Source organism: Dermacentor andersoni, chromosome 6 (genome assembly GCF_023375885.2).
Source record: "Dermacentor andersoni chromosome 6, qqDerAnde1_hic_scaffold, whole genome shotgun sequence".
NCBI lineage: Eukaryota > Metazoa > Arthropoda > Arachnida > Ixodida > Ixodidae > Dermacentor > Dermacentor andersoni.
In genome coordinates this window covers 106,615,347-106,638,647 of record NC_092819.1, presented here as the reverse complement: position 1 = coordinate 106,638,647, position 23,301 = coordinate 106,615,347, and the positions used below count along the sequence as shown (strand labels likewise).

At 47.2% G+C, this 23,301-nt stretch overlaps 1 protein-coding gene across 1 annotated transcript in view; it reads right to left on the bottom strand.

Moving 5' to 3' along the window:
• Positions 1-6,479: 6,479 nt before the first annotated feature.
• Positions 6,480-23,301, bottom strand: part of LOC126522315 (uncharacterized) — a 69,567-nt gene continuing 52,745 nt past the window's right edge. Inside the window, exon 12 of the mRNA XM_050171042.2 lies at positions 6,480-15,669. Within this exon, the coding sequence (XP_050026999.1) occupies positions 15,409-15,669 (261 nt within the window). The 3' untranslated portion in view covers positions 6,480-15,408. The remainder of the gene's footprint in view (positions 15,670-23,301) is intronic.

Sequence of the window (23,301 nt, the reverse complement as noted above, 5' to 3'; positions counted from 1 at the left end):
TTCTTGCATGATATGAATCTGCTTCACGACCCGCCGCGGTTGCTTAGTGGCTACGTTGTTGGTCTGCCAAGCACGATGTCGCGGGCATAGAATAAAGAACCAACTTCTCGCGGGATCGAATCCCGACCACGGCGGCCGCATTTCGATAGGAGCGAAATGCGACAATACCCTAGTACTTTTAGGTGCGGGTTAAAGAAACCGGGGTGGTTCAAGTTCCCGGCGTCCCCGGAGAAATTTCCTTATAATCAGATCGTGGTTTTGGCACGTAAAACTCCATATTAAAATTTTTTTTTTTCTGCTTCACTGAGAGCTGAACGTACCGCTCCGTAGCTGCGTAGCCAGGCGCGCTGACGCGGCCCACGCGCGCCATAACAGAGAGCAGCTGTTCACAGAGGTCGTGCCGCGTTTTGACGCGTGCGAGCACTGCCGCATTGTCTGCGCATGCGCGGGCGCGCAGAGACAAGCTTGCGTTTGCTTGTGTCCCCCCCCCCCCCTGCCTCTCGCGCGCTTGATCGCGTTACCGCGAGCTTACTTTCCTCTCCCTTTTTTCCTATAGGCAGGTTGCGAATGTAGTTCCCGCGCCTACAAGGGCGCCCCTCGCGGCGGCGCGCGCGGAACCGGCAGGATACGACCGGCGCGCTTGCGTTCGGAAAGCCTGTCTGCGCTCTGTTTCGCGCGTAGCTGTTGCCTTTTCTGGGCAATGGCGAAGTGCAGCACGAGCTGTTGCGTAGTGGGCTGCAACAGCACGTACACCAACTCACGAGGAACAAAGATTTACAGGTTTCCAAGCCGACCGTATGAAGCAGAACGGCGTCAACACTGGATAGCGCTCCTCCGACGGCATAAGCTGTTTTATGTTCCGGCGTTATGCCAAGCGCGTTAACGCTGAATTCTTTGCTTTTACAGCAATGATGGCAGCAACGGGACACCTGCAGTGCGTACCAGGATATGCAGCAAACAAAGTAGTTTGTTCCCACACTGTATCGCAGTAAAGCAGTGGAACTCTTTCCCAATCCTCTCCCATTCAAAGAGCGCTATAGGGCTTGCTGAGAGATTTGAGGAGGGGTTGCAGCTCTTTGAGCTGGCATACACCCTTCTGCGCCCAGCATATCAACTAAGGGGCAGTTGAGATCAAAATTTTTGACGGCGTGGTTTATTGGAAGCTCCTTTGCACGCACTGAAAAATCGCAACATAAAAGTATCGCACTTCCAGTAACTTGGGCGAAAATATTTTCCCAGCGTAATCTAACACAACTGGTAAGCTCCTCCCCCTTTTTTGTGTTTGGGGAGAGCAACGTTAGAATACTTCGGGTAGGTCTTACGAGTCGTTCGTACGCCCCACGTTCTTGGATGAGATGTTTTGGATTCGTATTTGCCGTCCTGTATGTACAGGGAAACTACCGCGACGTCCTTGCACTTCCCTGCGATGCCAGCACGGCAATCGCAGCTCTCCGCTAGGATTTGTCTGCTGTCGCCGATCTTCAAGAATCAATGTCGCCTATAATTTCATGCGTCCACACCGTAGATTATATAACGAAGTACCTTACGCTGAGCTTCACGCATCTCGCTGGTGCGTTATTTTTCGTTTGCGGAATACACCTAGCAGTCACTTCCGATCAGTGCGAGTTCAACACTTCCCTCACGTCATAGACGTGCCCCACTTCAATTAGACGGCTTCCTTTCTGTAAATTCTTTTCATGGGAAAAGCTGTGGAGATCTTGTAATTCCCGAAACCCGGCTAAAATTAATATCGGCACGCTGTTTCGCGCCATCGCTACCGTTTGACAGGGCGCCAAACACGCAGCGCGGGCTGCTGACGCCGTGAGTCATCCTACCGCATTCGCGCAACTACTCGTCAGATGGCGCTAGGGGTCGGAAAGACAGGGCGCCGCCTAGCACTTGCAACGTGCCCATGCTTGCGTGGGAAGGCGGCACATGAGAAACCACCATCTTCCGTCTCGCCCACGCACACTTTCACTTGCACCTATACACTCTAAAACAAAATGACGCCCTTTGGGTTGTATTTGCCACACAACAATAAACGTCATCTGTCTGGTCCGCATTTCCTTTAACGCTGCGAGCCCGGTACTTCCAAGTTACAAACGGCTTGCGCGTTATCAGCATGACATAGCATTCTCGACAGGAAAGTAACGGGCGCAGCGTTTTCAAGAAATGAACCCCAAGCAAGACAGATAACGATTATCGTTGTGTGGCAAATGTACACCCCAAAGGGTGCAAATGTTTTTAAGGGCCGTTTATAGACCGTTTCATCGGGCGAGGAGGATAGGGCGCGCGGAGAGTTTTTCCTCCTCTCTGGCTTGGGCGATCCGGCGCGGCGCTGCTTGAAAGTATTGCTGTCGCGTGCTGCAGAACGATTTCGAGATGTTTTAGACCTTACTTAGTGAACTTTACGCCGTGTTCGTTCATATAAGGTCGTCAGGGAAGCCTTTTGGTGCATCAGTAACTATACTGTAGGCAGAAATATGTCTTGGGGGCGCAAAAATGTGACGCGCATAATCAGCCGCGATGTACGCACATTATCAGTCGCGGTGCGTGTTTGTTTACTATTTTGCTTATATCGGTTTTAATTCAACAAAGAAAGCCGGCGCCTCTGCATTACCAGCATTAAATGGTAAATCAACTCACTGTCTGATCCACTGGCGTAGGGAGTAAAACATAAAACATAAGAGCGCATGCTCGTGCACGGCCAACCTAAGGCAACCACGAACCATCTGAGCGGCAGGCTTTATCAAATATTTGTGATACACTGGCATCGTTCTCACGCATTTCAAGCCTAGTATGCTTCGAATTAAAATATGTTTACGCTAGCCTTGCTGCATGAGGCCCATGGTGCTGCTCAACACAGCGATCACTGCGGTTGGTGAGCCAGCACGGTACATATATAAGCTGTGTGCTTCGGCATTGCCTTTTTTGGCCTGTATACAGCCATAATATTCGAGAGGGTTCGCATAAAAAGAATGCGATGGCTATTTTTCAGCGCAAAATTTCCGTAATACGTGTGAGCCCGTCGTAGAGAACTGAACGAGCACAACCGAAAAAAAAAAATCACTTACCATCCTCTTTCTCTAAAAAGCAAGAGGAAACGTGCTAATACCGCACAATGTTTATAAATATATAACCGCTGATGCCGTATGCTTGGACCATGCGCTATATAGAACAAAGATATCTCTAATCCAGCACCTACTACTGCTTAGGACGCTCGCGCAGTTCGTAAATAGTCGCTTTGCTGGACAAGCTTAATTCAGACTATAAGGTATGCTGCTATTACTAGCCAAAACTATCTTATTCATAGGTGGAAACCTCATCCATCCAACCAAGTAGTCACGCAATGTAACCTGCAGCGAACAGTTTGAACGCTTGTCAAAGTATAACAGCACAGCTCCCATCGTAGCAGAACGGTACCCACGCTGTTAGGATCGCATCGCGTATGTTTCATGGCTCATAAACCGCAGCTTAGAAATAGAGGATAATACTGCAATAAGGTCACATTAGTGATTGGAACATTCAGAAATAAACAATTGATCTCCGAGGCTGATTGTAGGCTCAAATATGCGCGCACACATCGCGGTGCGTGTTCCGTCCACCTCAACGCCAGCAGAAATTCCGGCCATGAGGCCTTAAACCACTTCAGCACGTTTCACAGAGCCGTTTACCAGGTAGAAGACGCACGTCATACTAAACAGACCGCACGACCGCGAAAACAAACGCCAGAACCTACCGCCGAGCGTATACCTGCCATGCAAAAGACCGCTTTCACCCAAGCCAGTATGGCGCTGCTCATAGGCGGCGCCACTGCGTTCACAATATGGCGGCGCCTACGAAAAAACGGTCTATAGTCCGACGTAACGCCCGCGCGCGCGCGCTACGTCACGTAAGACCGTTTCATCGGGCGAGGAGGATAGGGCGCGCGGAGAGCCTTTCCTCCTCTCTGGCTTGGGCGATCCTGCGCGGCGCTGCTTGAAGGTATTGCTGTCGCGTGCTGCGGAACGATTTCGAGATGTTTTAGATGGTACTTTCTGAAATTTACGCCATATCCGTTCGTATAAATTCGTCAGGGAAGCTTTTCGGTGCATCGGTGACTACAGTAGGCGGAAATATCTCTTGGGGGCGCAAAAATGTGACGCGCGTTATCAGCCGCGGTGTACGCACATTATCACTCGCGGTGGGTGTATGTGTTGTGAACTATTTTGCTTATATCGGTTTTCATTCAACAAAAAAAACTGGTGTCTCTGTATTAGCAGCATGAAATGGTAAATCTGTTCACTATCTAATAGCTTTGCGTAGGGAGTAAAACATAAATCATAAGAGCGCATGCTCGTGCACGGCCCACCTAAAGCAACCACGACACATGTAAGCGGCAGGCGTTATCAAATATTTGTGATGCACCGGCATCGTTCTCGCGCATTTCATGCCTAGTAGGCTTCAAATTACCATATGTCTACGCTAGCCTTCCTGCATGAGGCCGATGGCGCTGCTCAACACAGCGATCACTGCGGTTGGTGAACCAGCACGATACATATGTAAGCTGTGCACTTCGACATTGCCTTTATGGCCTGTATACGGCGATAATATATGAGAGGGATCGCATAAAAAGAAAACGATGCCTATGTTTGAGGACAGAATTTTCGTAGTACGTGTGAGTGCGTCGTAGAGAACGGAACGAACACAGTCCAAAAAGAAAATCGGTTATCATCCTCTTTCTCGAAAAAGCAAGAGAAAACGGGCTAACGCCGCAATACGACCTCGCATAGTCACGCCGCACAACGTTTATAAATATATAACCGCTGATGCCGTATGCTTGGACCATGCGGTATATAGAACGAAGATATCTGTAATCCAGCACCTACCACTGCTTAGGACGCTCGCGCAGTTCGTAGAGTCCCTTTACTGGACAAGCTTAATTCAGACTGTAAAGTATGCTACTATTGCTTGCCAAAACTATATTATTCAGGGGCAGAAACATCATCCATCGAACCAAGTAGTCACGCAATATAACCTGCAACGAACAGTTTGAACGCTTGTCAAAGTATAACATCACTGCTCCTATCGTAGCAGAATGGTACCCACGCTGTTACGATCGTCGCGTATGTTTCATAGCTCTTAAACCGCAGCTTAGAAATAGAGGATAATACTGCAATAAGGTAACATTAGTGATTGGAACATTCAGAAATACACAATTGATCTCCGGGGCTGATTGTAGGCTTAAATATGCGCGCACACATCGCGCTGCGTGTTCCGTCCACCTCAACGCTAGCAGAAATTCCGGCCATGATGCCTTAAACCACTTCAGCACGTCTCACAGAACCGTTTACCACGTAGAAGACGCACGTCATACTAAACAGACCGCACGACCGCGAAAACAAACGCCGGAACCTGCGGCCGAGCGTATACCTGCCCTGCAAAAGACCGCTTTCACCCAAGCCAGTATGGCGCTGCTCATAGGCGGCGCCACTGAATTCACAATATGGCGGCGCCTTCGAAAAAACGGTCTATAGTCGGGCGCACCGGCTGCTTCCGACGCGCCCCGACGGGCCCGGCGCCGATATGGCTCCTGAGCCATTCGCGCGTCGGAGTCGGCGGAACTCTCGCACCACAATGCATTGCGCGCGAAGAAAAAGGCGCCAACACAACTCCGCAGACGGCTTTTGCGGACGGCGCGCTACTTGGCGAACGTTCTGCGCATGCTCCGAAGATAGCAGCCGATAGAGGGGATGGCATCTCGGCTGGCGCAGCGCAACCGACGTAGCGTGACTGACCGCGAACGACGATCGCCCGCGCGCCGATAACGTCGGACTATAAACGTGCCTTTAGAGTGTAAAGCACAAAGTGCGCGGGGCGCGATAGGATCTTATCGTACTTGGACTTTATACGGAACATAATGCGGCTTCACTTCTGCGTTCGCTCTTTTGAGGTGCGTTTGAAGCAGCCGCTTGTAATAACCATATGACCGTCTGCGTCCGCGGAAGTTTCCATTTATTGTCTCGGCGTTCCCTTGCGGCAGAAGCGAAATTTCGTTATATTAAAATAGCCTACGCATTCGTTAAATCGAGGTTCTAGATGCGTGGTGTTCTATGGACAAGAGGCTATGAAAAGTTAATTGGTTATATCGAGAATTTCGTTACATTGAAGTTTGCTATATCGAGCTTTAAGTGTATAGTGCAGCAAGATGGACAAACAGGATGGTTGATATTCATCTTGAGAACTTTTTTTTAAAGTGCAACCGGAAGATGAGGAATAGAGAAACGATAGGAGAAGGCCCTCGTCCTGCTGTTTCTCTGTCTAATTTTTTCATTGCGCTTTACAAAAGCTCTCTAAATGTAGTGCTGCACCTCTGTACATCTTTTTCGGTAAATGGAACTCCTGTTAATCACAACACATCTCTCCAGACCCTTGAATTTCCATTTAATGAAATTCTAGTGTATCTGCTAGTCCATGTACAGAACCACATCACACAAGCAGCAATTTTAAAGTCATTTATTCCTTCGTACAAACTTCGCGAACTGTATTGTTGTGCACAGCAAATGGATCAGTAGATGTACAGACAAAAACATAAGAAATTGATATGATCAAGGTTACCATAAGGCACGCACACATTTTGGAACAGTCACAATCAGCGGTGTTTTCACTTAACCTAATATTCGGCAAGACCCATCGCTGATGCGAAGGACTTGCATCCCAAAATTTTAGTCATCTAAATTATGAGTAAATTGAATACACAAAATTCTGCAATATTAAATGCCGACAGCACATACAGCCGCCTTCAAGTTTCTTTCGTCACGGCACCTTCCACTGGTTCAGCCAACTGGCACTTGCTGAAAACAATGTGCCTGAAAGTGATCATTCCAATATGCAGCCCAAGATTCAACTCCTTCAACATAACTTCCCAAGTATGCACAATACTAAGGCATGGCAAGCTATTGGGCACTCACACAATTGAGCAATTCCGTAACAACTACCAAGACAGTAGTTGGCACCTCGCTTATGGTTGACACACTATATTACGAGACACTGAAAGGAAGCTATTAAAAGGGGCACACACTTTCATAGCAAATAAATGTGCATTCCACCAGGCAAGCAGCACCTGACACATAAAGCAGAAGACACACGTTACAATTGCATATGCAATCTAAGCACAAGCTGTTGCACTGACAGCCATATCCAGCAAGTTCCTATCAGGCTTTTGGAAGGTTAAAACACTAAGAGCAGCCATCTTTAAGACTCCGTGCATGTTGGCGTCATATCAGACATTGGATCGTACCATGGTAGAAAAGGCGCAACATTTTAAGACATACGCACAGAAGCAAAGACAAGGACAAGCGCTCATTCTTGTCTTTTCTTCTATCCATGTGTGTTAAAGGTGCGCCTTTTGCACCATGAACTTGAACCAACTTACCCAACTTTCTGCCTTGCTACGTTGTACCATGCATCTTCTGCTTAACATTAAATATCCATCTGGTGTGATTATGCTGCTCCACTACAATTGGTGCACTACAACGTTGCACAATATACTTGTCTTCAACAGCAGTGGTCTCCAATGCTGCCACTGTAATACACTGGTCCCCTCACATAAAAGGATGGAATGGTGAAAAATTGTGCATTCCTTACACAGGAAATGCCCATTCTCCTTTTTGAAGTGGTGCTTTCATTGGAAGGTCAAAGAATGGGACAAAATGTCATGGAATGTTTTAAAACACGCAATGCAGTAAAAAGCTTGCGATTACTGAAAGCATAGGACACATATTAAATCAATGTCTGTTTATGAACCATGCAATTCAGGGCAACATGTAACAACAAATCACAGTTTGAATGCAAAAAAAAAGAAACACAGCCTAACACCCGTCTCACCTCACAAGGTGTGCAGATCAATAGACTCTTAACTTCCTATTTATACTACTGTTGAAGTGGTGAATCACAGCCAAGCAAAATTAAAGCATTCCACAATCTCATGCATACACGCTTAGCTCCATCACTATATAAGGAGTTACAGAAGTCAACAACCAATACAGAGAGAATATTTTTTACAGGGTGTCCCAGCTATAATGCATCACGTTTTTGAAAAAGACAGGCCATTCTACGCAAGGATAAGCAAGTGCGTACTGTTTACACTCAAGTACAGCAGCCACCAGTAATTTTTTGTTGATGCCATTCAATTTAATAATTCATTGTAATCAACTAATTCTTTTATTTAATGCTATGAATGACTGCTGTCAATGAAGAATTTGTAGGAAATTGAAAGAAACTTAACGCTGGCATGTTTCCAACCCGGTACTTTCTGCCCCCTTTATTTTTTCTTTCTGGTAAATAAAGCCCACGAAAAATGAAAAATGTCATATGGCTAACCGTCTACCCGCATCAAATAGCAGTATCCTCAAACAAGCTCCACAGGAGTTAGTAGGCGATTTGTCACAACCCAGCCGCCACAGTGTGAGAAATTGGTGTTGCTACAAGACAAACATTGGCAGCTTTGCTAACTGCTATGGAGCTTTTTTGAGGGCATTGCTTTTTTGATGCGGGTGGATAGTTAGTCCCGTGATATCTTTTCATTTCTAGCGGGCTTTTTTTATCAGCCGCAAAAAAATAAATGGCCAAAATGTACCCGACTGAAAACATGCCAGCTTTAAGTTTCTTTCAATTTCCTACAAATACTTCCCTGACGGCATTGCATTCAGGGCTGCAGTAATTAATAACTTAGCTCATTTAAAATTAATTGTTAAATTAAATGGCATCGACAAAAAGTCGCAGTTTCGCCCAGAAGCATTGATTGCAATAGCAAGTTAGTGGACAGCTATACGAAAAAGGGAGAGTAGTTTTATCGACCGTATAAACTTGTAAACATAGGCATACTAGCTAAATTAACAAGCATGGTGTCACGCACGCACAAGCCCAGATGAACGCATCTCACTCGATGACTGCAGAAACTCGTTGTCAAGAAGCTGGAGTGAGGAAGCGCGGCAGCAGCAGCGAGCGAATTGACCTTTGCGCAGCCACTTGCATCCACGCAAACTGCGCTGCAAAAACATGGCGCAGCACTGACTCTGTGCCCGCTGCATACGGCTTTTAAGATACAGTGGCCAGGCTGGGCGCGCAGCCGCCAGGGCCAGCTGGAGTAGAACCCCGCCTCTCCCCCTCCCGCCGGGGACTTGCGCAAGACGGCGTGCTTCCTCCCCGCTTTCCATCACTGCATGTGCGAGATTCAGCTGCGATTGCCTACTAACCCTCGCACACTTTCACTCACACACACAGCATATGGCGTACGGTGACAATTTTATTACCCTTGAATTTTATACAGAACCTCAAGGCAACGCCGACGGCAGAAATGTGGCAGGAGTGTTCATATAATTGCTACTGCAAGAAAACACTGCCGGCTGCTCTACTCGACTGTAAACAACATGCACTTTTGTCATCTTTGCGAAGAATGGCCCGTCCTTTTTAAAACTGTGATGCATGGTATTTGGAACACCCTGTATATTTCAATGATGGTGACAGAGAAAGGGCATGAAGTCAACATACAGTGTTGCCATTTTGTGTAAAGGTGTACAGCACTATTCAGAGAGCACTCCCAGTACAGAGATATATATACAAGAAAATCCAGCTAGAGGATGTGGATACGTTAAAAATCAATACCCTTGGTTCCAGAGATTCTCGTCACGCATTTAACAAACCAAGTGTTATAGCAGCAAGAATTGTTGCACCAGTCATAAGAGAAGTGGATGGAATGCATGATCCCACATTACAACCCTGATAATACATTTTATAGGTCACTTTTGCAGTACCTATATGAAACGGGCCTCCATACTTACTATATAATTTCTTTCCGACATTATGCCACATAGCAACCCCTAGGCAAATAAGAAAAAATTAAATAAAACTCCGTGTGTGAAGCAACACATTAGGCAGACATTAAGTCTTGGTAGAGCAATACATTACAGTCCTGCCTGCAAACCTTTGTTTTTCCTCTGTGCCAGAAGATGACTTCGTCACTGAGAAATCTGTGCTCAGAAGCAGCAGATCAATTGAGAAAAGATTGCGGGATACCTTGAATGCCATTGCAAGCACAGGAACACAGCATGCAAAATGTCCATGAGGATTTATAATATTCCCACTGACCCCCACGACTGCAGCATGAAATGTCTCACTGCCTATTACCCGTTCCATTCCTGCTGCATCTACTTTTTCTCATTACCTATCTAAATTAAGCTTCACTAACCCCCACAATGTATTCAAGGGATAATTATAAAGCCAACAGAGTGGAATGAAAGCAAGAACAAGACAACATAAACAATTCACAAGTTTTGCAGAGTGAAACAGCAGCAACAGCAGTGAAAGAGAGTCTCCAGTATCCTAAAATCAACATGTCGCGACCTTTCAGCAGAAATTCTCTGAGCACAAATATTCCTGCTACATGGGCAACATTACAGGTCATTGGTGTACACTCATACCTACTGGGACTTAAGGTAAATATGTGTCTACCGTGTCATGTACTATTGCATTAGTGCAATAGAACTTGAACAAAATCAAAGTTGTACTGCCCAGCTATGAAATACAGCGTTATGTTACTGTTATTGGTACAGTTGAGTTCTTGTCCTTGTCCTGTCTGTATTTCTTCTTGTGTGCCGTCACTATTGGCGCTTCACCTATTGAAAGAGTTCTCTTAATTTGACCCTGACAGGACCAGCCGAACTGGTCGAATTAAACAAGATGAATACAACAACACTGAAACGCACTGCTGATTATTTTGGCAGTGTTTTCAAGATTCTAACATGCCCCCGTAATAAACGCGTGCCTGCTTTCAATGTTTCTACACTAGAAAACTTACACTGAAATCACATTAAAGCTCCTAAAAAAAATAGAAATCTAACATGCACCTGATTTTCTAGCAAGAAAAATGGGCAAGGGTCTAACATTTTAATAGTTCAGCCTGTACCTCAAAGGTAAAACTATTTCGGCTAAACTGATTGGACTCATAATGAGCAATTTCTTTTCCTAGACATGCAGGTGCACAGTACCATTCAACCTTTTAAACAGAACACCTATAGCTACATAAAGACAATATAACTGAAGCACCTCTGCTTTACTGGAAGAAAAGAAACTGCTGATAGGATGCCACTATGCTGACATGCTTGCAACAAAAATAGTCTGCGTACATTCAAGTTCTAATTTAGGTGTAATTTGCAGCCAAATACTTGATGGAGTTCACTTTAATAGTGGACTACATAATACAGATTTGAGTACAGTGGCAGTACGGGCTAATTCATTATGCACAACGAGTTTAGGGGAAGAACCAGCAGGAACACAGACGAGATGGTTAACACACTGGGTGAAAACTGCTCGAATCATGTCAGTACGTCCGCGTTCAAATTGTATCTTTTACTAAATTCAGTACAGGTGTCTGAGCTTGACAGTTCACAGACACCATTATGAGTTTTAGCAGAAGTATTGTGTAACATGCACTAAAACTCTTACAATGTCTAAATGTTGAATCATCTCGCACTCTTTACACAACTGACTGTAGAAAAGTTACCCTCATAGGAATGGTAGACAGAGAATACCAACACTGCCATGTGTTGCAACTTCTACAAATGCAACAAGAACCCATAAATCTTGCTTTCGGTTATGTGAGAATGATCTTCATTAACATAAACAATCTTGTCTGCATCATACGAACAGCATTAGCAAACAACCTGGGCACAAGGAAAGGTAGAACAGTGTAATAAAGCCATGCAGATCTCGAAACAAAGAGACAACAAAACAAATAATGACAAAAATAAAACGAGGCATGCTCTCATGGATATTCACACAGCAGAGAAAAACCCACCATCAAAACAAGAAACCATAAATATCCACAGGTTTCCAAACACAGACCAGTTCAATACCAATAATAGCTCATGAATATCACATAACCAGATTTTGTTTCCGATCACAAATATGATCTGAAGTCCCACTGCAGTTATTTTTCTTCCAAGCACTGTAATAACTGATGCAGCCTTACATATCATAAAGCTCATGTATGACAAACACTGCAATGGAGGGCACTGACCCTCCAAAAAGACAGGCTATGAACATACGCTGTCGTGTGGAACCTCTACATTAATTTGGACCATCTGGGGGTTCTTGGAAGTGCACCAAATGAGTGGTACATGGATGTTTTTGCATTCTGCCTCCCATCAGAGTGCAGTTAGGGATCGAACCCGCGACCTCGTGCTCAACAGGTGCTGAGTCACCGTAGGAGGTGCTCATGGAATGTCACAGATAATATAAGAAAAGTGAAGGCATTTCACATGCATCACATACAAAAGTGCACAAGTCATGTTTCACACACACTGGCATGTGCCTGAGATTCACCCTATTCAGTAGTCTTGGCTAATATGTACATAAACATCCCCAGCTGGTCAACTTGCAAGAGCACAGAAAATAGCCATATGTATAAAAATAGGCTAGTAAAAAGTAAGTGTACATCAGAAACACACACCATAAAAGAAAGTTACAGTTAAAGTCTGCCAGAAAAGAAAAATATCAGAAATAGTTTTTTAAACAAGCATTTAAAAGAAAGTTTGTGATGAAACGACTCTTTTGATTTACACCGGGTATAATGGATTGGTAGCAGTTAAAAATGGACGGCTAGAGTGGCATGGTCAATAGGAACCACACAATCGATAAACATTGCAAACAGTGCCCCTGGTACTCCATTCAGGAGATCGCATCCTTTGACTTCACTCAAAGGCACTTGCTGTGAAAAAATGAAGATAATAAAGCGGGTGATATGTACCAACGAGGTAAATCCTGAAAGAATGCCTTTTCAACATTTTAGATGCTCACTTGATTAAGATGTGAGGTTCAGAGTTGCAGAAAAGGCGGTATGAAAACTGACACTGCTTTAAGCATTGAAAATGGTGGCTGCATTCTTTTTTTTTTTAATCTGTTGCTTCATCAGAGTAATTATCAAGCTCTAGAACTGCGATGCAACTGGTAAGGTACGACACACGTGATGTAATGTGGACGGAATGCGTCTACCAACAAAAAAAAAGGGGGGGGGGGTTATAATAAACCACAAAGAATCATGACAGCCACACTCTAAAAGCTTAAAATTTGCCCCAGGCAAACAAACAAAACAACGTATCCTCAATGGCACGAATTGGTCCGACCAGAAAGGCACTGAATTCAAACTTCCTTGTCTGCGCAACTGCTGTCAAAGCAACAGCACAAAGGACATCAAATACGAATCATACCCCGTCTGCGGTTATACCCTTGTTCACTCCTCAGCCCTCTCAATATGAATGCTCTTGCCTCCTCGCAACACAGATGGCAGCTTGAATATGCCAGACCATTCTTTGTACTGTTCCGAGACTCTCTCAAAGGTTCACTATGTGACAAACAGTCACTCTTCAAAGCAGTCCACATACTAACAAGAAACCATGACAGCCTTTGTTTGCTCGCCACACAAAAAACCGTGTCAGTGGTAGCTGCCTTAGTGCATGGCAAGCTGCTCTTACAATGTGCTTAATATGTGTGCTCCGCCTCAATGCTCCTGGAGTAATAATTTTCTGAGCTTACTTGCTATTACATGATTTTTACATGCTGTGTTTCAGGCGGCGTGCAGCCTTTGCTTTGAGGCTTACACCCATGCTCTTAAATGTAACTCCACTTGACACTCCACTTTGACTCCAGAAAATTGATGGTGTTGCTGCCTCACAATAGACGCAGTATTCAGGTTTCAATGGCACTTCTCGGCGATCCCCGACGTGAGGAGTCGCTTGAGGAACACCCCTCCACTTTCCTTCCTTCCTTCCTTCAATGTTGAGCTCCTGGTAATTTCAGGTCACAAGTGGCATGCGTGTATCAGTGTGACACAGCCCTTTTGATATGAAAGTAAGTGAGTGTCAAATAAAGAAAATGCACGCAAGGTTAATGACTATTACCATTTGGGGACAAGACAATCACCAAAGGGCACCAACATTTTTCTGTGTGTTAGCACCTGATACTTCCCCATCTGGAATGCCATGGGATGTGATCACGACAGGAATGTACCAGGCACACCATCTTAAGAAAATGCACAGGATGGACGGTCACTGTCATGTAGCAAAATGACGCGCCAACGGGTGTACCATTTTTACGAACGTAGGAGTTGCACAGAAGGGTTACTGAAGCCCTGTTCTCTTAAGGGGCTGCAGTGCCCTCTATATTCTGGAGTCAAAGTCGAGCACTGAGCACAGCAATGTTTAGAACAGGGAAGTCCGAGTTTTGAAGTGTGGCAGGCCTGGCCTGCGCATTTTACTCCGCTGTCATATGTTTGCTGTTCTCCACTGTTCTCAAAAACAACAGGCCCAGCGCAAACACCGCGCTTATCACTCATCCTCGTGCTCTTTTGCAATGTGGTGGCACGCAGCAAGCCATCAGCTCGTCTCCATCCTAATTTGACGCTGCTTCATTGCCACTGACCTGCACCACTCTCCTCTGTTCCCTCCTAGCCACGCTGCTGCACATGTGCTAGCAACATTCATCCCTACTTCTTCACACGTCCACAGCATTTCAAATCCCTAACGCAGCTGCTAAGCTGTTGCGACCTTCAGACTTTAAATTACAGCCTCTGGCAGTAAACATGGCTTTAGTCAGATGCTACTACCAGCACCGTCGTAACGCCTCAGCTTCGCGCTCCCTCACGGCGAGGTTGGCACGTCGATGATGAGCCCTTTCTAGAGCGAGTTCCCGGTGGCATTAAACAAACGCCATCTGTTCTTTGCTTGAACGCACGCACGCAGCCGTCCCATTGCAGCTCCGATGGTGTTCTGACACGAGAAATACTCGTTCCTCTCACGTTACCTAGACACACGACTCCTACGGGCGGAGAGAATGAAGTCAGTAGTGCGGCAGCGCAGCAGGATTCTCTGTTCCATGGGTCTATTGCTTGCTTTCTCTTTTCTTTTTATAGCAATCCGTGCATGCGCGCAGCTCTGAGAGCAGCTGATCTGTTTTAGCGTTACATTGCCGGTGCAGGCTAGCGTATACAAGCTTCGCTTGAAAAAAAATCGATCTTATGCTGGAAGAAGAGCTGCTATGCTTGTCCTTTGCTAGGCAGACGATATTAATTCTAGCCTTTCCAAGAAATTATAGATATTTCAATGACAAAAATATTTAGCCAGCTATCACAACATGCTGGTTTGTGTCCTGAAGTGCATTTCCATTGCACAACCACGAGCGCCGTTCAGTCGCAGCAGCTCACTACTTCTTCAATCTCGCTGAACACAAATTACTTGCAGTCCACTTAAGCCAAGAGGACAGCGCACAGAGAGAAACTAATGTTCAAGATCTATCTGATTCAACACAATGGCTGCTCTGATCGCTCTCTGACACGTCCTTTTCACAGAGCACCTCGCAACTGAGATCCAAGGCTCAAACAGCATTCAAAGTCCGCACCAGTGCCACAGCCACTGCGATCAGCACTGCACTCGAGAACACAGTCGACGCCCCTGCAATGCGGCACTTGAGCGTGTCGTACTTGCTGGGGTTGTCCTCGATGACCTTTTCAAACTCAGCCTCGACAATCTGGCCATCAAAGTAGGTGATGGGGTCGTTGTAGGGGTACTCGAAGCCCTGGAGGCACTCGCACTTGTAGCCGCCCGAGTCGAAACCGCGACCCAAGATTGGCACGCACTGGGGAAGGAGACACAGAGACAAAGTGCAGTTAGTCGCTTTCGTCATCGCCATCATCGCAAGTCCACTACAGGATGAAGACCTCTCCCAGTAGTCTCCAATTACCCTCATCCTGCAATGACCGATTCCATACCATGCCAGCAAATTTCCTAATCCAATTGCACTACATCCTACACTGGCATCCTACACTGCATTCCCCTTTTCTCAGCACCAATTCTGTTAGTCTTAACAGGGTTGCCAACTATTCCGAATTTAGCGGCACAGGCTCAACTTTTGAGTGCAAATGCCTTGAGTCCCGACTTCACGGAGTAGAGGCGGCCAAATGTCCCGACTTTTCCTTTTTCTATTGAATAACAATCAATAGACCACATTTCCTTCTTATAATGCCTGGCCACTCAGTCGCATGTTCTTCTATTTTGTCTTTCTTCACTTTTGTTTTCTGTTGCATTGTCATAAACATACAGGTGTTTTCGTTCTTGTCATGGTTCTAGTCATGGTGTAGGCCCTACCCTAACCGTTCACAGTACCTGCCTGTATTGGCAGCCATGCCAGCCTGCACCTTTCCTGTGGTAAATTGCTACATGCTAGGACTACATGCCAGGACTAGTGGCCAGCGCTCCCTGTGCCTACTTCGTTCACTCGAGAGTTGGCAACCATAAGTCTAATAGATGACTCGCTATCTACTCTAGGCATTACATGACCTGCCCAACTTCCTCTTAATCTCAACTAAAACATCAGCGAGCCATGTTGTCTCTCTGAACCATACTGCCACCTTTCTGTCACTTAACGTCACACCTCTTCCACATATCTGTAAGGTGCTCAGAGTGCATAGCATTCTAAGGGCTATCTATAGTACCCCACCATTTCAGAGAATTCAAGGATCGAGATGCTAAATGAAATTTACAGTCAAACCTCCATGTAACAAAGTCGGCAAAATCAGCAGTTTACTTTATTGCATAGTGAAATTTCGTTATACACTCATACCTCGTCGTAACGAAGTTGAAGGGCAAGCCAAAATTACTTTGTTATATTTATTACTTTGAAATGTCGACTATTGCCCATTACTGCAATATACGCCCAACGGTGTTATAATATTAAATGTGCAAAGAAGACTACGGCTCTGCCAGCCGCCGAACCATTGCGCAGTCACGTCTGCGATGAAATGTTAATAAAACAGCAGTAGATGACCCTCCAGAGCGTGCGACATGCAACTTTATAGCACCTAACACGACAGCCTTTACGGTAGTATCCTTATGTTCTAATGTGATGGCATTTTGCTTTCGCTTTCCACTTGGCTCACTCATATTGTCATGAAACCAGCAAAACAGCAACACGGTCGAAGGGAACAGCTAGTGCGTCGTGTTCAAGCGGCACGTGGCACACAACACGGCGCACCGACTATAGACAACCACAGTGCTACGTGGGGGCGCTGTGGCGCTAATTGCAGACACCACCTACCGCAAAAAATTTACAATGGGTGAGGGGTACAGCGCACAATGCTCGACCGTTTTGCTGCACTGTGAAAGTACAATTTTCTGCACGCACCCGACTGCGCGCATAAATTTTGCGGCGATGGTTTGCCACAAGCGCTTTGCGTCCAGAGAGAGCTACACCACGTGATCTGGATCAAAATGAAACAATTATTTTCCCCACTGAAACATCCCGAAAGCACAGCTGGCCCTGCATCATGAAATCGATGGCACAGAGCAAGCCATGAAAAAAAAATAAGTGCTTGTGGAAAGGGAATGTGCATCTTTGTCTAGCCTTTATTTTTTTTCCTGCCTTCAGCATATCTTAAATGACTCTGTCAGGAGTGACAAGCGCCAACAAAGAAGGAAGACGAGGAAGAAGGAGTGAAGCGAGCGCGTGGAGCCGCCATCTTGGAGAAGGGGCGCGCGCAGGGAAGGACGTGGTGGCCAGGGCGCAGCGTTCCAGGAGAAGACGGCCGGAGATCGCCTCTCTGGGTCCTGCCCCAGTTCCTAGGCGACACATCGACGTCCCGCCCGAGTACCAGGCTCGGCGAGCAGATGTCCAACGTCCCCGGAACTACCGCTGGCCCGGACCTACCTGCCAGGACATGTCAGCGTTTGTGCCGCTGAACGTGGACGCGCGGAGGCTGGCTACAGCCAGTCACCGTCCCGTCCGGAGAACTACGCTGGGCCGGCGCGCACCGGGAGCGCCAGCCGGCACGAGCCGCGCTCTGCCGGAGCGCGACAGCCCCTCAGCGACCGTGCCTTCGTCACGTCGGCCGGGGCATCGGTGACGCCGGACACTAACAACGACTGATGACGACCAGATCGCATCGACGGACCACAGACCGGGGGACGCCGATACCCGCGTCGAAGCGCCACTACTACAGCGAATAGACGGTCGCCGCACAGACGTTTGTAAACGCGGTAGTGTGAGCGGAAAGCTTAGCAAGGAAGGACGCATTCCGTGTGTAATAAGTGTTGAATCTTACCGTGTGTTCCTGTTACTAAAATAGCCTATTGAATGAATGTTACGTGTGTGCTGCATCTTGCGTTCGTGTGTTCCTTCCGCCCGCTCAAGCAAGCGTACCAGGCGTTAACTTATGCGTGACAAGATTGGCGAGCCTGCCAGGATCCCCTCAACGTCGTCACGTGCCTCGGGGTGTCTTGAGCAGCAGAATGGACCTTGAACGTTTGATGACGGCAGGGAGTGCCGCGGGCATGTCGGCTGAGGCCATAATAGCACTGTATCACGAGGAACAGAAGTGATTAAGAGAAGAACGCGCAGAGGCGCGAGAGGCTGCGAAGGAAGATGAGGAGAGAGCGAAGGCAGCTGAGGAGAGAGCGAAGGCAGCTGAGGAGAGAGCCAAGGCCGCTGAGGAGAGAGCCAAGGATGCGGACGAGCGTGCGTATAGGAATTTGATTTTGGAAAAAGAGCTTACAGAAAAGAAATTGCAGCTGCACATGAGTAACAGTGGAGAAGAGGCAGAAAACAGGAGCTCAGACGTGGTTCCTCAGAGAATAGCGACAGTGTGTCCCCAAAAGCTTATCGCCCCTTTTGACGAAAGGCGAGATGACCTAGATGCCTACATGCAGCGTTTCGAGCGAATAGCAACTGGACAAGGCTGGCCGAAGAGTGACTGGGCGACGGGATTGAGTATGTGTCTCGTGGGGGAAGCATTGGCCGTGTACAGCCGGATGTCAGCGACTGACGCACTAGAATACGACAAGGTAAAGAAGGCTCTCCTACAACGCTTCAGACTAACGGCCGAAGGTTTCCGGGATAAATTCCGAAGCTCCACGCCACACGATAACGAGACAGGACAGCAATTCGCCGCTCGAATCTCCAACTACTTTGATCGTTGGTTGGAGATGGCTAACATAGAGAAGACATTCGAAGACTTGAGGGACAACATGATTGCAGAACAGTTCCTAGCATCATGTCATCAGGGCGTGGCAATATTCCTGAAAGAGCGCAACTTGAGGACGGTGGCGGAACTATCTGAACACGCCGATCGCTATTTAGAAGCCCAAGGCCAAAAGAATTTGGGAAAGGGGAAGGAAGTAAAAAGACACCAGATGAGAGAGAACAGACTCGAAGCACAATCAAATGTTTTATGTGTGACAGGATAGGGCATCGGGCTGTGAATTGCCCCTTGGGTCGTACTCGCAGTTCGACGTTGAAGTGCGAGGGGTGCGGACGGCATGGACATACAATACGAACCTGCCGAGCTAAGTCAGAAAATAAGACTGCCTGCATTGTTGCGAGCGAAAATCCCATTGCTGTTGACAGTACGCGAATAGAACAGAAGGAGGCCAGCGACAAGGCAAGTGCTGTCACGACGGCTCCGAGGTCAGAAGACCCGGAAACCTCGATGCCAGTAGTAGTGGGAATGCTGCAGGGACGAAAAGTGTCGGTACTAAGAGATACTGGGTCCAACATTGTTCTGGTAAGGCAATCCATGGTGTCGGACAGAGATATCACTGGTACAGAAACACCAGTTCGATTGGCGGATGGTACAGTACGGCGAATGCCTATGGCTCGTGTGTTGCTTTTGACGCCTTATTATTGCGGTTGGATTGAAGCCCGGTGCGTCAAAGAACCGCTTTACGACGTCATTCTTGGGAATGTGCCAGGAGTCAGAAGAGCGGATGATCCAGATCCCCTCTGGAGTTTTCCCAATATCCAGATTACATGTAGGATGGAGCATGAATCCACCAAAGCCTGGGGCAGAGATAACGAAAGAAGTTCGGATCCGTACACCGGAGAAGCTAGCATATTGTCAGTAGAGAAAAGCACAAGGAACCAGGATAGGAAAGATGTCGGTATAAAGAATACTTCAGGCACCGGCATCGATATTACCGCGACGGAAATGAAGAAAAGGCAAGAAGGGGACAGTACGCTGCGACATTATTTTGAAATGTTAGGGAAATGGATTCAGAATAAGAAGAGCCGGGTCGTACATAAGTTTGAGAAGGTTGGAGAATTACTGTACCGAATAGCCAGAACCCCTGATGGAAGAGAAACACGACAGCTAGTAGTGCCAGTGAGTTTACGAAGAGCAGTCCTCGAGTTGGCGCACGACACTATAATGGCTGGCCATCAAGGAGTAAGAAAGACGACCAACCGAATATCAGAAGAATTCTTTTGGCCGTGCATGCAAAGTGACATTAAACGGTTTGTGCGATCTTGTGACATATGCCAGAGAACCACACCAAAAAGATTGGTATCAAAGGTACCTCTAGGGACTACGCCTATTATTGAGCAACCGTCTCAAAAGGACACACGAATGGTCATCGCAGAGTTGGTTGCGGAAAGTCCACACCAAGCAGACATCCCAACAACAGAAATGATCCCTCAGAAGGTGAAGATGACAAGCATGGTGTCTAAATTGAGCGTATGTGAGAAAAGACGGGCTCAAGAATTGAAGAGCAATAGACGTGTCATCGCTGTGTCCGACAACATTGACAAGCCCTCGGCATGCAAGTCTGGGTCCCGCGCCAACCCCTGGTGTCATCCAAATCATTCTGCCCGAGGTCATGTCTCGATGAGGCGCCGGCGTCGAGATCCAGCGCCAGGGAAGAGCTTCCTGTCTGACTGTATTCAGGTCAGACAAGAACCGGTAGGCTGGAGTTTGCGGACAACGTGAGTGAACGTGCCACGAAGGACACCACTGACTTTGTTGAACAGGTTGGTTTTACCTAATAACACCAAATAAGTATTCAATCATACTTGGAAACAGCATGCTGCGCATGCATATAGTGTTTAGCGCTTCTGAGGAGTCTTCCTCCAACACTCGCGGAATACAACGCCTTGTGAATGCTGCTGTCGTTGACATTGACGTATTGTTAAGACTCGGCAGAAACTTGCGTGCCTACGTGATGTGCGCGTGGGTGCAGTGAAGTGCGGTGAAGTGTAGTGATGTGTGAATGAAGAAATGACGAAGTGAAGTTATATGTGGTGTAGTGCAGTGAAGTGCGGTGAAGTGCAGTGATGGGTGAACGAAGCGGCGAATGAAGTTATATGTGGTGTGACGAAGTGAAGTGCAGTGTCCGTGTAAATCCAAGAGGTGACGAGCAGTGAGGGAAGTTTTCGCGGAGCGAAAACTCGGAAAACAGGGGGGCCATTGTCAAGAGTGACAAGCGCCAACAAAGAAGGAAGACGAGGAAGAAGGAGTGAAGCGAGCGCGTGGAGCCGCCATCTTGGAGAAGGGGCGCGCGCAGGGAAGGACGTGGTGGCCAGGGCGCAGCGTTCCAGGAGAAGACGGCCGGAGATCGCCTCTCTGGGTCCTGCCCCAGTTCCTAGGCGACACATCGACGTCCCGCCCGAGTACCAGGCTCGGCGAGCAGATGTCCGACGTCCCCGGAACTACCGCTGGCCCGGACCTACCTGCCAGGACACGCCAGCGTTTGTGCCGTTGAACGTGGACGCGCGGAGGCTGGCTACAGCCAGTCACCGTCCCGTCCGGAGAACTACGCTGGGCCGGCGCGCACCGGGAGCGCCAGCCGGCACGAGCCGCGCTCTGCCGGAGCGCGACAGCCCCTCAGCGACCGTGCCTTCGTGACGTCGGCCGGGGCATCGGTGACGCCGGACACTAACAACGACTGATGACGACCAGATCGCATCGACGGACCACAGACCGGGGGACGCCGATACCCGCGTCGAACAGAACCGGTACTGTAAGCGCCACTACTACAGCGAATAGACGGTCGCCGCACAGACGTTTGTAAACGCGGTAGTGTGAGCGGAAAGCTTAGCAAGGAAGGACGCATTCCGTGTGTAATAAGTGTTGAATCTTACCGTGCGTTCCTGTTACTAAAATAGCCTATTGAATGAATGTTACGTGTGTGCTGCATCTTGCGTTCGTGTGTTCCTTCCGCCCGCTGAAGCAAGCGTACCAGGCGTTAACTTATGCGTGCCAGACACAGACTCCCAGGCAAAACATTCTGATACAATAATTTTCCACCAAAAGAACCCTTAGCATCAGATCAGTACCTTTTTCTTTTTTTTTCAGGTAATGATATGATCACAAAATTTTGAGGCTTAAACGAAGACGAGCGTGGATACTTATGGTAATTTCATGCTTCAAAATAAAATTCGAGTCGGCAGGAGGTTATGTTTACTCTCAGGAGTCTGTGCAACTGTGGGTATTTATTGATCTCGTGTGCGTCCTGCTGAACTTATATTTCGCACTTTCAGTGCCGGAAGGCTGTGATTTAATTATTATCACTCGTTTAGTGCATTTGTTTTGAAACATGTATGCAAAACAAACAAATCATTCGCACTATTTTTCTATGTTATCCTGCATGCGATAAACATGCATAAAGTTTTGTTGTTCTTCCAGGGCACGGCCGTGTGAAAAGTGTTAGGTTATGTTAGATTGCGAGTTGTAATGTCCAGAAGCTGAAAAGTGGTCCATGAAGGTCACCGTAGTGGAGACCCATATTTACCTACCACCTGGTGATTTTGACTGCACACCCCAAGCACAGTACGCGAGCATTTTGTGCATTAAATCTGTCGGAATGTGGCCGCTGTGATCAGGAATCATATCGGTGACCTCGTGCTAAGCAGTGCAACACTACAACCACCAAACGGATTGACTGAGTAGAGCAAATGTGAAATGAAAGCAATGAGCATGAATATGAGTCTAATGATACAACTAATTTTCTGTTAACCGTCTTTTTTTCTTCTTTCTTCTTTTATTTTTTTGCTCGTTATTTAACAGTCAAATGAGTGTAACTCTTCCTCCTCTCATGAAAAATTAGGCCTCTGGGATTCACAGGCCCTGCTCACATGTGAGGACTCTTGTCCGTTTCACACCCTTGCCACCACTTGAAAGAATCACTTGCAGCCTCCCCCACCTTACCCCACCCCACTTCCCGCCCTTATACTGTGGCTAACATGACTCTCGTTTTTGAACATTTCGACGTTTGTCATCATACTGTACACACTCACGTAACAATTTCACGGCTACATGTTTCCATCGAGCACCCGTGGCAGTTGTTGCCTCGACGAAAACAATTCCCTTTGTTGAAAAGCTGGCTCGAGAAATGTCCCTCCTTCAATCAATATGGATCTTTTTCACGTGAACCGAACAAAGAAGCGGCCACGTGCAACGTGAGGGGGGTGCCGCTAGCAAAGCAATAAGTAATGAGACGGCCG